This window comes from Lampetra fluviatilis, chromosome 9 (assembly GCF_964198595.1).
Source record: "Lampetra fluviatilis chromosome 9, kcLamFluv1.1, whole genome shotgun sequence".
NCBI lineage: Eukaryota > Metazoa > Chordata > Hyperoartia > Petromyzontiformes > Petromyzontidae > Lampetra > Lampetra fluviatilis.
The window spans coordinates 7,669,114-7,682,819 of record NC_136283.1 but is presented as its reverse complement, the minus strand read 5'-3'; the positions used below and the strand labels follow the sequence as shown (position 1 = coordinate 7,682,819).

At 41.6% G+C, this 13,706-nt stretch overlaps 1 protein-coding gene across 5 annotated transcripts in view; it reads left to right on the top strand.

Annotated features, from left to right (window-relative positions):
* Positions 1-8,366: 8,366 nt before the first annotated feature.
* LOC144934179 (kelch-like protein 2) overlaps positions 8,367-13,706 on the top strand; it is a 41,315-nt gene continuing 35,975 nt past the window's right edge. For 2 of the 5 annotated variants that reach the window (XM_078859733.1, XM_078859728.1), the window contains exons 1-3: positions 8,367-8,431; positions 12,419-12,994; positions 13,386-13,492. In XM_078859733.1, the coding sequence (XP_078715859.1) occupies positions 12,807-12,994; positions 13,386-13,492 (295 nt within the window). In that variant the 5' untranslated portion in view covers positions 8,367-8,431; positions 12,419-12,806. Of the gene's footprint in view, positions 8,432-8,463; positions 8,535-12,418; positions 12,995-13,385; positions 13,537-13,706 lie in introns of those variants that run through there. The other 3 variants (XM_078859732.1, XM_078859731.1, XM_078859734.1) reach the window with 3 other exon arrangements.

Below are 13,706 nucleotides of genomic sequence, written 5' to 3'. Positions count from 1 at the left end.
CCACTTCTCACTTCCAGCTGAACAATTTTTTTCATGTTTGGACATGCACATTCGGAAAATGACATGTTTTATTTTGACTGCAGTAGTTCCCTTATCACTGGATATGCATGACCCAATTGTTGAAATTCATTGTATCACCACATAACGATTCAGCTGTATGGCAATACTGTAAGTTACAATTTTTGCTTCAATTTGATGATAGGACACTGGAAAGTTATATATCACGTCAACCAGTCATGGTTATGGACATCATAAAAAAGGCCTCTGCTTGATAATTAATTCATCAGCTAAAATTCTAATGAAAATCAGCAGCTGTGAAATCATGTATGTTTATAATGAGCTCGTAAACACAAATTATATGGCAATCAGCAACTAAATGTTGTAGCTAGTTCATGTATAGCTCTCTACAGTTTGGCAATACATCATTTATTTGATCCGTTCCATGTCGGGTTGACTTTGCAAGTGACATAGCAAGGAATTATACTACATAACACAGTTGAGAGCTTCCAAGGATGCACCTGGGGTGTGCTCATTCAGAGGTGTGCATAGCGGTTCAGGCAAGGCTGAAAACATACAAGTAAAGAAGGCATGGACATAATTCTGGGCAAGCACATGTTTTACTGATTTAATGTCATCATTATCACATCTAATTATATGCAATCATCTATTCAACAAGCAGCGTGGAAAGAGGGTTTCACCCATCACTTCACACAAGATCAACTACACCTGGCACACATAATTCCCTATAATGTGGCAATGATGCCAACACGTTATTTCAAGTCATGCCATGGAAGCATGTATGCCATTGAAATTAAGCGCGGTGTCCATTTTATGTCTGCACATCATAATAAAGTACAATCAGGGTTATGAGGATATACAGAATTTAAAATGCAAATGCAGAAATGATCAATATAATCTATTCGCGAGAGACAATAACATTAACAATAAACAGTACTGCACAGCCATTTTTCAATGCACCGTTGAAGGCCACCCCAAACAATATCGGTCATGGGAGTTGTTTGACCATACTTCACCACTGATTTGAGTTACGGATGGGAATTGAACTCCTGTAGTCTGTCACCCCTCTGTAATACACGTTATTTACAGTAGCGTGAAATGCAGGACTATACTTGGTTTAAGAGTAGAGAATATATGAATGAATAATGTATGGTCACGATGCAGGTGATTTACAAGTAGTCTTGAAACAGACCTCACAAGTGTGCAGTAAGAATAACAGGACAACACTTTGTATAGTTCAAACATGAGGACAGGTTGCAAGTGTTCTTTGAGCCTCAACCCCTTTCACCCCTTCATTACACTCAACCAATATTTTTTTTACACAACCCATACTTTTCTGTTGGAGCAAATAAAGGAAAAAAATTACTAAATATATTTTCAAAGCCCATTCCCAAACCTTATACACCACTGATTCGGAGACAATTGCGTGAACATTAAAACATTCTTTTGTCCCGCGTAATTACATCCCACCCCCCCTACCCACCATGTATTTTGCTGTCGTAATTGTTACCGTGTTTCAACAAAGACGACGGGGATTTTCATGCGGCATGTGTGAACCAAACCCGCCTGTTGCTACGACAACCGCCCTCGCTGTTTCGTGCCCCGTGAATCCCAAGGGTGTAGAGCCAAACATCCCATAACAAATGAAATCAGCCCATTTCAACTTGTGCCATTTGGGCCACTCACCGCAATGTACCACTACAGAACCCAATGTCAATTCCCCCCCACCCTACTGGTATATGGGAAACACTGAAAACATAGAAGGCTCACATTTGCTTAAATGGGTACATTGCACTGCAGATCAGTGAATGATTTGCAGTGGTGCTCTTAGATATCTGCTGGAAGCAGTGCAAGCCAGAGAGTGCACTTCACACTGAACAATGAAAATGCTGTACAGTACATCACTGAATGGATGCTTGCTGTCTTTCACAGGGTCATTTATGAGGCATGTTTGACAAGGTATTACAAGTATTAAAGAGATGTAATGGGTGATATTGTGTCTGTAAAGTTAGTCTTGTCTTTATTGATGTGTGCCGTCAACAATGGCATTTAAAATTTTACATTGTAAAAATCTTGCACTTTTTTAATGCATTTATGGTCAAGGCAATTTCTACGAGTGATGCACATATAACGGGATGTACATTAGGGCTTTAAACATGCAATAATGTAATAATGATTGGTCATTACAATAATTTAGATTTATAGAATGCAAATGCACTATATTTTAGCTTATTTATTGCAGCATTAACTTAGTCATAAAAATCAGGAATGCATTGCATAGTTACGTGAACAAAACAGACAGCAATTTTGCATGCATGCAACTCTAATGGCCTAATTTATGCCCGGCAATGTTCAAGTGCAGAAATTGCTTCAGAGAGAACGCACGTACATCACGTAGAGCTTTAGCTCAGCACAGTGTGGTGCGTGGCGTAGGTGTTTTGTCGGAAAGCCATTGTCAGGTCGTCCGGTTCCTGACGTCATCGTGAAGCTGGATATATTCCCACGGGAGGTCAGGCAGATTTGTCCACTGAGTATGAATGCTGCCTGGCCAGTGGGGTTTCTTTTTGTGATATTCCAGCATCGTTGGGGCCATTATTTACATACAAATCTACAGAGTGATTAAATTATCTTCCTGAACAGTTTCAACCAGTGACATTTTTTTAAAGTGAAAATGTTTGCAATATATGAGCGTTAATTATGACACAGCTTGTGTTTTCGGAATGTGTCACTGCCCAGCCTTGAACCCCAACACAGCCCCCATCTCCCCAATGCTCGAATTGACTTATATTTTTACTTTCTCCACAATCCTTTTTTTGCGTTCTCTCCATCGCTTGGCCTAACTGCCTCGTTATCTTAAACTAATTTTCTGACTTGCCCTCCACATCATTACTCCTCTTCCACAGAACCATTGCTCTAGTGTTTCAACATTTTCTCCACTTCCACGTATCCTCCACCGTCATTCCGTTCCCAGCATCGGATATCCTCCCCCGATTTTACATCATCATTGTCCCCTTCTCATGCACAGCATCTTGAAATACGATCGCATTTGTCCACTGTGTCATTTTACTTCATGTATAGTTTTAAAATGCTCTTTATTTTTTACAATATATTTTATTTAGGACTTGGTTTGTGACAGCTTAGTCAATTGGATCTGCAAAGGCTAGCCGTGATGTAATGTGATAATGCATTACTCTTCCTAAGATATAGGAATAACAATACAGTAACTATTTTTTTACTATACTGGGAATGCACAAAGTACCAAAATACAGCACATGTGTTGTCAAACAAGGAGGCACGCTTTCAATAAAGTTGTTGGCAGCCACATTGCAAGATTGTTTATCCAATACAATTTTCCGAAAAAGATCCAAATATAAACGGAGATATTTGCCAATATTTGGCCTCAGATTTCCTGACGATAGATACAATAACGAACACAAATTTATTGAGCACAAATTTGCAGAAAGATGTAAAGTAGAGCTATATATATGGGCAAAAGAGAAGGGAAAGTTCGATGCAAAAAGTTATATAAACAACTGAAGATACAGTATTTGTTAGAGGGACTCACCTGGAGAACACATGAGAGTATGTGTACCTAGGGCAGCTTTAATAGGTTGCCTGGGTTAAAAATTATGAATAAAGTGGATAAGAGTAGGTTGGAGTGTGTTTTATAAACTGAACTTAATGAAAACAATTCCACCTAAAGAAACCTTTTTAAAAATCAGAATCTTTATTTATACTAGAGGAATCCAATGAGTTTTCAAGCTCTTTTTCACAGATGTAGAGTAGTTAACAGATGTCCAGTAGTTTATCTTATCTGCTATGACATACGTGTGCAAAGAAGGGAGAGATGAATTCTTGAAATTACAATCAAACATAGAGAGCAAATGAAAAATACATACTTCGTATTGACTGACGAAACAAGTGGGCTTAGTCGGGACACGTTGCTAGAATAGATTACGGCTAGTGATCGAGACAATGGAGGGAATATACATAAGGGGACGTTCACCGCACAGATTGAGTGCTTAAATCAGCTGGGGTACAGGTGGCAGATGGATTGTTGCATCACAGGAATGTGAGACATGGCGAAGTCTTGGAAAGGCCTTCATCCAGCAGTTGATAGATCATTTTTAATTTTAGAACTTTCGTGACTGCAGGGATTATTATTTGTTTCTTTCGGTTAAGTCACGTCTAAAGATAAAATAATAAATTAAATTAAATAATAGAATACGACGTTTCGATTGCAACACAAGCAATCATCATCAGGTATAATGAAATAGCGACATAAAATTTAACCAGAAAACTATAGATAGACATATTAGCAGACAGATATCACCAAGATACATAGCGAGAGCAACACAGGTAACAGAGAGGGGTGATCGTCTCTGTGTGGTGGCCTTAAATAGACAGAGGGGGCGGAGGCAGAGAGAGGGAGGAGGGTTAGAGAAAAAATTAGCATATCAATGAGTGGTCAACAGACGTGGTGCTGCGAATGCGATGGCACGGCAAGCAAGCCTGAAAATCAGGAGGACACACTAAAATTAAATAACCTAGTAAAATATCGAAATGTAATGTAATACAACACAGAGGGTCGGTCAACACACAATTAACGCATAGCCTGGTTGATTACGTATTTCAAAGATTGCTAAGTTAGAATTTAAGTGTGAACAATCTAAAGAGAGGACACAGGCAGAGAAAACAAGTCGCCAGAGAGAGAGAAAAAAGATAAGCTTAAAACTTCCCTGTAGAAGTGGTTCAATCTTAATTTTAGAACTTTCGTGACTGCAGGAATTATTATTTGTTTCTTTCGGTTAAGTCACGTCTAAAGATAAAATAATAAATTAAATTAAATAATAGAATACGACGTTTCGATTGCAACACAAGCAATCATCATCAGGTATAATGAAATAGCGATAGATCATGGTTCAAGACATTCAGTTAACAAATAAACAAAGCATGCGTGGTCGATAAGTAGGTGCATACATGGTTTCGACCGCAAGGCATATGGAGTCACTTTAAAACAATAAACATGTTCAGTTGGCCCTGAATGTACCAATGTAAAGCACAGGTAAAAAAAGTGCTGCCTCTCATCCATTAAGTCAAATAGAAGAGTGCAAAATGGCTTAAAAAAGACCATGACAGCTGGTTACTCAAGTTGTACATTCCTTTAACAATAGCAGTGTTTAAATGTCCCACATTTCAAATAAACACTGCCTTTAATCTAACATCCATAACCCCAATGTCAACACTTTACCTCCTGGAAAGGCCGTCCACTCAACTCGATTATCCGATTATGTGGAGGGAGAGGGGGGTGGGTTGGGTAAGGGGCCGGATAATATCATGATCATAGATAATGCAACACGCCATGTGTAAATAAGGCTAAATACGTATTTATTGTTATTTGATCAGTCTTGAGAGATTAAATCGATAATCGGTAGATTAATCGATTACTTAAATACTTTGAGAGCCCAGCGTTTTTCAGAATTGTATTTGTATTTCATCACTTCGCCAATAACTTAACACGCAATACAGTCTTGACTTCAAGCTTTCGTGACTGCAGGAATTAATATTATTGGGTCTTTCAGTAAAGTCACGTAGATATGTTCAAAGAAAAAAACAAAAAATAACTACGACGTTTCGATCGCAACACAACACGGTCTTCAGGAAACTGCTTTTTTGGGGGGCAAGGGAGGGAGAATACCCCTATTTTAAATAATACTACGATTAATTATAACCATGTACTCGATCTTAACTTAATTCTGTAATTAAGGGGTAATACGGTACCAGATGTAATGTTAACTCCGTTGTTACATACTCTTAGGTTTTTTATTAGAAAAATAATAAATGAAAATAAATCAATTGATTTATTTACATTTATTATTATTTTGTTTATTATTCTTTTTTACCTACGTGACTTTACCGAAAAAACCTAAGAGTGTGAATTATGAATCCTTGCAGTCACGAAAGCTTCAAATCTAGAATCCGTCGTTACATTTCAGTCGACGCTCAAAAGCCACGTGGGTCACGTGCTCGCTGCGTGCCTCAGAATTGAATTGTCCCCCCCCACCCAACCACCACCGACGCGATTGGTTGATCCGCGTGACACAACGCGGAGTTCACGACTGCGATTGGCTTGAGCGCGACGGTTTTGCCCAATGGGCGCGAGGAATACGGTTGCCAAGGGGACTCAAGCAGCGGTCGCCGTGGTAACCGCACTGCCATATTCGTACAGGGAGACGCGCGTTCAGTACGCGGGGATGACGCCTCTTCTGGCCTTAGTGACGACGACGAAAGGACCATTTAGATTTAAAGCTTTCGTGACTGCAGGGATTCATCTTCTTGGTTCTTTCGGTAAAGTCACGTAGAAGGGAAATAATAAAATAAAAAAAATAAAACATAATAAAAAAAAAATAAAAAGAAATAAAAATACAAATATAAAAAAATATATAAAAATAAACTAATTTACTTTTTTTTTCCTTCTACGTGACTTTACCGAAAGAACCAAGAAGAAGAAAGGTCCATTGCCCGAAACGTCTCTTGCCATGTATTGTTTTCCTCAATACACGGGGAAGCTCCTCCTGACGTCACGGTCGGGTTAGGCCCAGCAAGAGCCACTCCTGTAACATTGAAATACAAATTATAGAAACACACTACTGTAGATCCATTTAAAATATATACTGCCTCATAACAGACAGATGTCAGATATTGAAACGTAATTTTATATGTTCCAAAGTAGTCTGTGATAGCACTGCGATTCCTTATAAGAAAAACACAACCAACACTTTAATTAGTTACCATTAACGATCCAAATTTCACATTTTCACAGTTCTAATTAACATTTATCAGGAACCAAAACCTCGAATGAAGTCAAAGATGGATAAAATATAAAGTAGACTGGAGGTTGTCCCTTGCTAAGTTGTTAGTGGTAGCCAGGGCAACTTAGTTGCCATGTTGGTAAGGGGGGGGGCATTTACACTCAATGTTCAGGGTGGTCCAGATGTCTTGTGACTTCCCAATTAAATTTTGATTTAAAGCTTTCGTGACTTCAGGGATTCATATTCTTGGTTCTTTCGGTAAAGTCACGTAGAAGGGAAATAAAAATAAAATAAAAATATAAAACAATAAAAATTCTCACGACGTTTCGACTGCAACACAAGCAATCATCATCAGGTGTGAAATCCACAGCAAGATTTTTGTAATATTTATTTTATTTTATTATTTCCCTTCTACGTTACTTTACCGAAAGAACCAAGAATATACTTCCCAATTAGTTAAGGGGCCGTCCATAAATGACGTCACGCACCTGGGGGGGGGGGTCAGACATTTGTGACGAGGGGGGGGGATAAATGTGACGTCACATTAAAATGCGCAACTTTAAATAAATATAGACAACACGTTCTACTTAATTGAATATACTTTTTAATAAATATTTTCTCCAACAACATCAGAGTGCAGCGCCACATTAAATACGCACTACAATGACATTTGATGAAATTTTTATTATTTTATTTTTATTATTTTATTATTTCCCTTCTACGTGACTTTACCGAAAGAACCAAGAAGAAAAATGACAATAGTTTAAAGCGATTTGAAGCATGTTTTATACATATTTGGGGGGGGGGGGGCAGAGCTTTGTGACGTCATATTTGAGGGGGGGGGTCTGACTTTTTGTGACGCTTTTGACGAAGGGGGGGGGTCAAAAATCGTCAAAAATCGCGTGACGTCATTTATGGACGGCCCTTAACCCCCTAACATTATTTTCCCTTCGCGTATTAATTTCTGTTTTAAATAAACCTCGCTTTAAAAAAAACATATTTAGTACAACGCGTCTTGCGAAATATCGAAAGTAAAATCGAATAGACCACCGGGGTGGGGGAGAGAGATATATTTGTTTTACCTACGTGACTTTACCGAAAGAACCTAAGAGAGTGAGAGATATAAACTCGGCCCCTTGCTAAGATGACCGCTTCAGCGACGTCTTATTTAAATCGACAACCCTCCGTTAAACTCTGGGCGCCATGATTGTAGGGGAACGACTTCGTTTTAGAAATGCAACTGGACCGGTCTCCTCGCCCGTGTGCTGTCAATGCCGGCTCCGTCGCCGTCGTAGTAGCAGCGATAACCACTGCCGCTGCTCCTGATGCCGACCACCTGCAAATTGTCACCTTGCAGCTGTCGTTCTCCATTCTACATCAGCGGCCGTATAAAGAAGACGAAGACGATGACGACTGGCGCGTTTGTCCCTTGGTAAGATGGCCGTCCGGAGAACTCAGCAACAGCGGCAGCAGCCACTGGGAGTCGTCGCGGTGGTGGTGAGCCCAGCCACAGCGCCCCTCTCTGCTCAATGTTTAATAAGTCCGGCCAGCGACGGCGGTGGCGGTGTGGGGTGGAGGTGAGGGAAGGCAACGACACCAAAGTGAGCTCTACGTTCATTCTCTCTCTCTCTCTGGGCCGACGCATGTTCCGGGGGGGGGTGGGGGTCTCCTCCTCCTCTTCATCTTCTTCTTCTCCTCCTCCACGTGAGACGAGACGAGGCCCTCGGTGGTCGAGCGGCCAAAACGCGAGCGCGGTTTGCCGAGATGCGCGCCGCGGGGTTTTTCGTGGAGGTGTTGGGCCGATGGCCTGGCCCTCTCCAGCCAGCAGTGGACAGGGCATGTCGCTGTTTTTCGCTGTGAAACAGCAGTGACAGGAATGGCTGGAGTGAGGTTTTCTGGGGTGGCCTGGCCTGGCGTCTCCAGCCAGCAGTGGACAGGGCATGTCGCTGACATTCGCCGTGAAACAACAGTGACAGGAATGACTGGAGTGAGGTTTTCTGGAGTGGCCTGGCCTCTCCAGCTAGCAGGGGACAGAGCATGTCGCTGTCATTCGCCGTGAAACAGCAGTGACAGGAATGGCTGGAGTGAGGTTTTCTGGGGTGGCCTGGCCTGGCGTCTCCAGCCAGCAGTGGACAGGGCATGTCGCTGACATTCGCCGTGAAACAACAGTGACAGGAATGGCTGGAGTGAGGTTTTCTGGGGTGGCCTGGGCTCTCCAGCTAGCAGGGGACAGAGCATGTCGCTGTCATTCGCCGTGAAACAGCAGTGACAGGAATGGCAGGAGTGAGGTTTTCTGGAGTGGCCTGGCCCTCTCCAGCCAGCAGGGGACAGAGAATGTCGCTGTTATTCGCTGTGAAACAGCAGTGACAGGAATGGCTGGAGTGAGGTTTTCTGCCCTGGCCTGGCCTCTTCAGCCAGCAGGGGACAGAGAATGTCATTGTCATTCGCCGTGAAACAACAGTGACAGGAATGGCTGGAGTGAAGTTTTCTGGGGTGGCCTGGCCTCTCCAGCTAGCAGGGGACAGGGCATGTCAGTGTCATTCGCATTGAAACAGCAGTGACAGGAATGGCTGGAGTGAGGTTTTCTGGGTTTGGCCTGGCCTGGCCCTCTCCAGCCAGCAGTGGACAGGGCATGTCGCTGTTTTTCGCCGTGAAACAGCAGTGACAGGAATGGCTGGAGTGAGGTTTTCTGGGGTGGCCTGGCCCTCTCCAGCCAGCAGCGGACAGAGAATGTCGCTGTCATTCGCCGTGAAACAGCAGTGACAGGAATGGCTGGAGTGAGGTTTTCTGGGATAACCAGGGCCTGGCCTGGCCTCTCCAGCCAGCCTGCAAATCGAGATTTGTGTTGTCATTCGACCCATTGGCCTGTCGAAGCTAGCAGTGGATTTGGATTGGCCCTGTCGCCCAACTTTACGAAATGCTCCATAGGCAGAAGTGAGCACAGTGGTACAACCACGTATGGCATCCAGCAGTGGCTAAGGAATGGTGCTTGCATTCATTGTTCGGCAATAATATTGAACCGTCCAACAATGGTAGAGAATCGTAATACAGTACTCTACAAAGTATTTCTGATTATGTAATACCAATATTGTGATGTCTCAGGCTTTCCGCCGACTCTTAAACTCTTTATTATTAGTGTTTGTGTTGATATTTATCCTGTAAAAGTACTGCATCAGGTAGTGAACTTTACTTATCCAGTAGTGGGTATAATGCTACTTATTCACCAGTGTTTCTAATTTTACTTTCACTGTAGTGGATAGAGAACGGTATTCGAATATTGATGTTCTCCGCTGAAAGAATTGTGCATGTACAGACTTGAAGTGGGGTAGAGAAACTTTATCCAGCATCGCTATTGCTTATTTGATAGTTGTGGGTGCGGAGTAAGTCAGTGGTATGGCAGTGTATAGAGAATGGTGCTTTACAGCGGTGGATAGAACATGATGTTGCCCAGCAGCAGGTAAATAATACCTTGAAGAATATTGAATTGTGTGGAGAATGATACAGAAGTGGGTATAAAGTGATCCAATCCAGTAGTGGATAGAAAGTGACATCTAACAGGTAATAAAACACGTCCAACATTGGACAGGGACTAATGAATTGAGAATATTCTAACAGTTTAATAACAATGGCACAGTTACCATGCAGCAGTGGACAGTTGAGTGATCTCATACAACAGCAGGTATAGAATTACTTCGGCATGGAGAGAGTTAAGGTGATGAGGGATCAAAGTTTGGCGACAGATTTGGATGTTTGTGGGGGTGATTGTAAAAAGTGTTTGTGCACTTTTAAAATAAAAAAAAAACTTGAGTTGGAAATAAATATTTCGGTCAACTGCAGAAATTGATTAACTAAATCATTTTGCGTACATAAAGCAGAACCTTTATTGTACTTTTATTTGTACGAATCTAGTAAATTTTAAGTGCATTTCTTCGCGCAACAGATGGCGTCTTAAGGGTAACCTAAGCACAGGTTATGTTGTAAAACAATAAACCTGGTAAACGTGGTAAATAGTCGACTCCATTGTGTGCGCATGAAAGTGAACGAGCTCGCCTTCATTTTGTAAAGTTTAAACGTGGCAAAACCTGATAATAACTTTGCTGACGCGGCGGAGTAATTACCCCTGATTTTCCATCGCAAAATGTCAACAGTAAAGTGATGTGAAGTTCACGCGAAGCTAAATCGTTGAACAGGAGAAAAAAATAAACTCGGCACACGCCTCGCATGCACAGGTCCCTCCTGGGGCAATGTCAATTGCGTTGGTTGTACTGCCCTAGAAGTGCAGTGTTTGCATTCGTGGAGAAGTTCTGTGACTTGATGTGGTGGATAACTCGTTTAAAATGTACATTGTCTGGAGTTCAGAACAATCACTTGATAACTACGTTGGCCACGAGGTTCCCAGAAGCACTTGGCTCTGGATACAGGGGGTCACTGGCTTGAATACAACGTTTGTCCCGTTGTATGCAGGCCTGTAAAATTAGAAATACACTGCAGTGTGAATATGTATGGATTTTGAGAGAGCTTGTGACAATGTAGTAGTAAATCAATCTGTGCTAACTTTACGGCCAAATTTGGAGCGTTCCACATCTAGTAATACTTAGTGACAGATTACTCTTAACTGGACATGATGCCCTATTGGCAAGCAAAAACTGTTAATTTGTAATGTTTCAGTTTATGGATGACAGTTGGCTTTGGTTTGTATTATATTTCTGGAACTGGTGTATTTAATTTCAAAATGATCACGAATCGTCATGTTTGATAGATTGCATTGTTTAGTGCAGTGGTTCCCAACTTTGTGGTCTGTAGTCCAAAGGTGACGCAATGCCATGAGAAGTGGGCTACAGAACCGTTGCAGATGTGGTTTTTGTTTCACAAAACACGTTTTTTCCCCCGCATGGTGGCTGGCAGTGATCCACTTGCTCAGAAAGCTTGGAAATTACTGGTTTACAGGACAAGTATGGTCAATAAAATTTACTCTTTTGTATACTTTACAACTTTCCATGATTTTGTAATAATCTATTTTGGTGTTTTTTTTTAAACCTTATGAGGCTAGTTGTTAAACACGTGCCACAGAGCCATTTTGCATGACGTTATGTGTTTGATTTCCCAGCCACTCAGTGATGCTTCAGAGCTTTACCACAGCACATTATGTTCTGCAAACGTATGTGTCCAGTAAGGATCAAAGTGAAGAGCAGTGTGCAGTAGTGGTATGTTTCACGTCAAAATTATTTAACAGCCATGCAGCTAAGATCTAATGTTAAATTTCTCAATGATGCTTAATGGTTATTTTGTGTTATGTATTATATCATTTTGCGTCGAACTAGGACTGTTTTCTTATAGAAAGGGACCTTGCCTATAAACTGAGTACTTTACCAGCATTGGTTGAAGTAAGCTGACTCTTGATCAGACCCTGAATGTTGAAACAAGTCTGAAGTTGGCTTGTATTGAATCAAAACATGTCTTCCCTATATATACCAATTTCTCCAGTCTAAACCAGATCATGTATTTTGGAAATACTACATAGAAAGGGCTGGTCTGAGTTGGTGAGCAGTAATGTGTGACTTGTGTTTGTCGTGTTCCATTTCTTTTAGGATATGACCATGAACTCAAAGTGGGGGAACAGGTGAAGACTCGTAATGCCACTTGGAGATCGTCTCATGCACAGCAGATAGTAGGCATTAGAGTACTTATGTAAGAAAAGTATTGTTTCATTGCACGCAACTGTTTCAGAATAAAAGCAGAACAAAAACTCTACTTGACTGTATTCAAAGGATAAAATAAATACCGCATTCTTAAATAGCTGTATTATACTAAGAAGATAAAAAATTAGACATCCCCTCATATTTTTCATTTGGCATTACCAAGACTAAGCTGTGTTTATCCACAACCTCTTTAAGATAATCCATGTGGGGAAAATAGAGTTGGCTCTGAGCTGCGTGGTGCCGCGACCCATGCGTTGAGCAATCCTCGTGGAGCCTCATGGACGTGGATGTCCCCTTGACCCGGGCGCCGGGCATCATGTCCATGGATCGCGGCTCGCTGGGGGAGACTGAGGATGACATGACGGAGCACGAACGCAACAGCACGGGCCTGAATTCGTGCTGGCCCATGTACCAAAGCAACTCGCACATGAGGAAGGCCTTCAAGATCATGAACAGCTTGAGGAGGCAAGATATGCTCTTTGGATATATTTGTTAATGCCAAAAGAACATACTTTGTTTATGTGAATGCAGTTTAAGTTATGCCAATCAGTGAAAAACTCATTTATTCATGCTCCCAAATCAATCCGCACAAAGTCCTATAATTCCCGTGTTAATTATTTACGGCTTTGCAAGGATAAGACGAATGACGCAAAAGTGGTTGCAAATTCAGCCTGTTATCTGTGTTTGTGTGCACTATATGGAAAGGAATAATTTGTGCATATTCACCAAAATAGGATTCCATCCCTACAACAAATTGAATCGGAGAAGTTATACCATACATTAGTACCTCACTTGCATGCCTGTAAATTGTATATTTCCATGTTTTATGTCTATGGGCTTGCTACTTGTCGCACAGGCAAGGTGTGCTATGCGATGTCGTCCTCGTAGCTGATGGGACAGAAGTGGCTGCTCACAAGCTGGCACTGGCCTCATGCAGTCCTTACTTTCATGCCATGTTCACAAGTAAGAGGATGCTGGGAATCCACCTTCACAATTTAGCATCAATGGTCAGTTGATATGCCACATTCAATACATTACATTTGCTGCATTTAACACAGTCGTTCCACATAGGCCAGTTTGGATGGTTGATCCGGTGCTTTGACTAGTTTATCTCTTCAGTGACCGTTGCAGTGTTGTAATCTCACGAGTATTTTGTTGCCGAGTGAAAGCCCATATA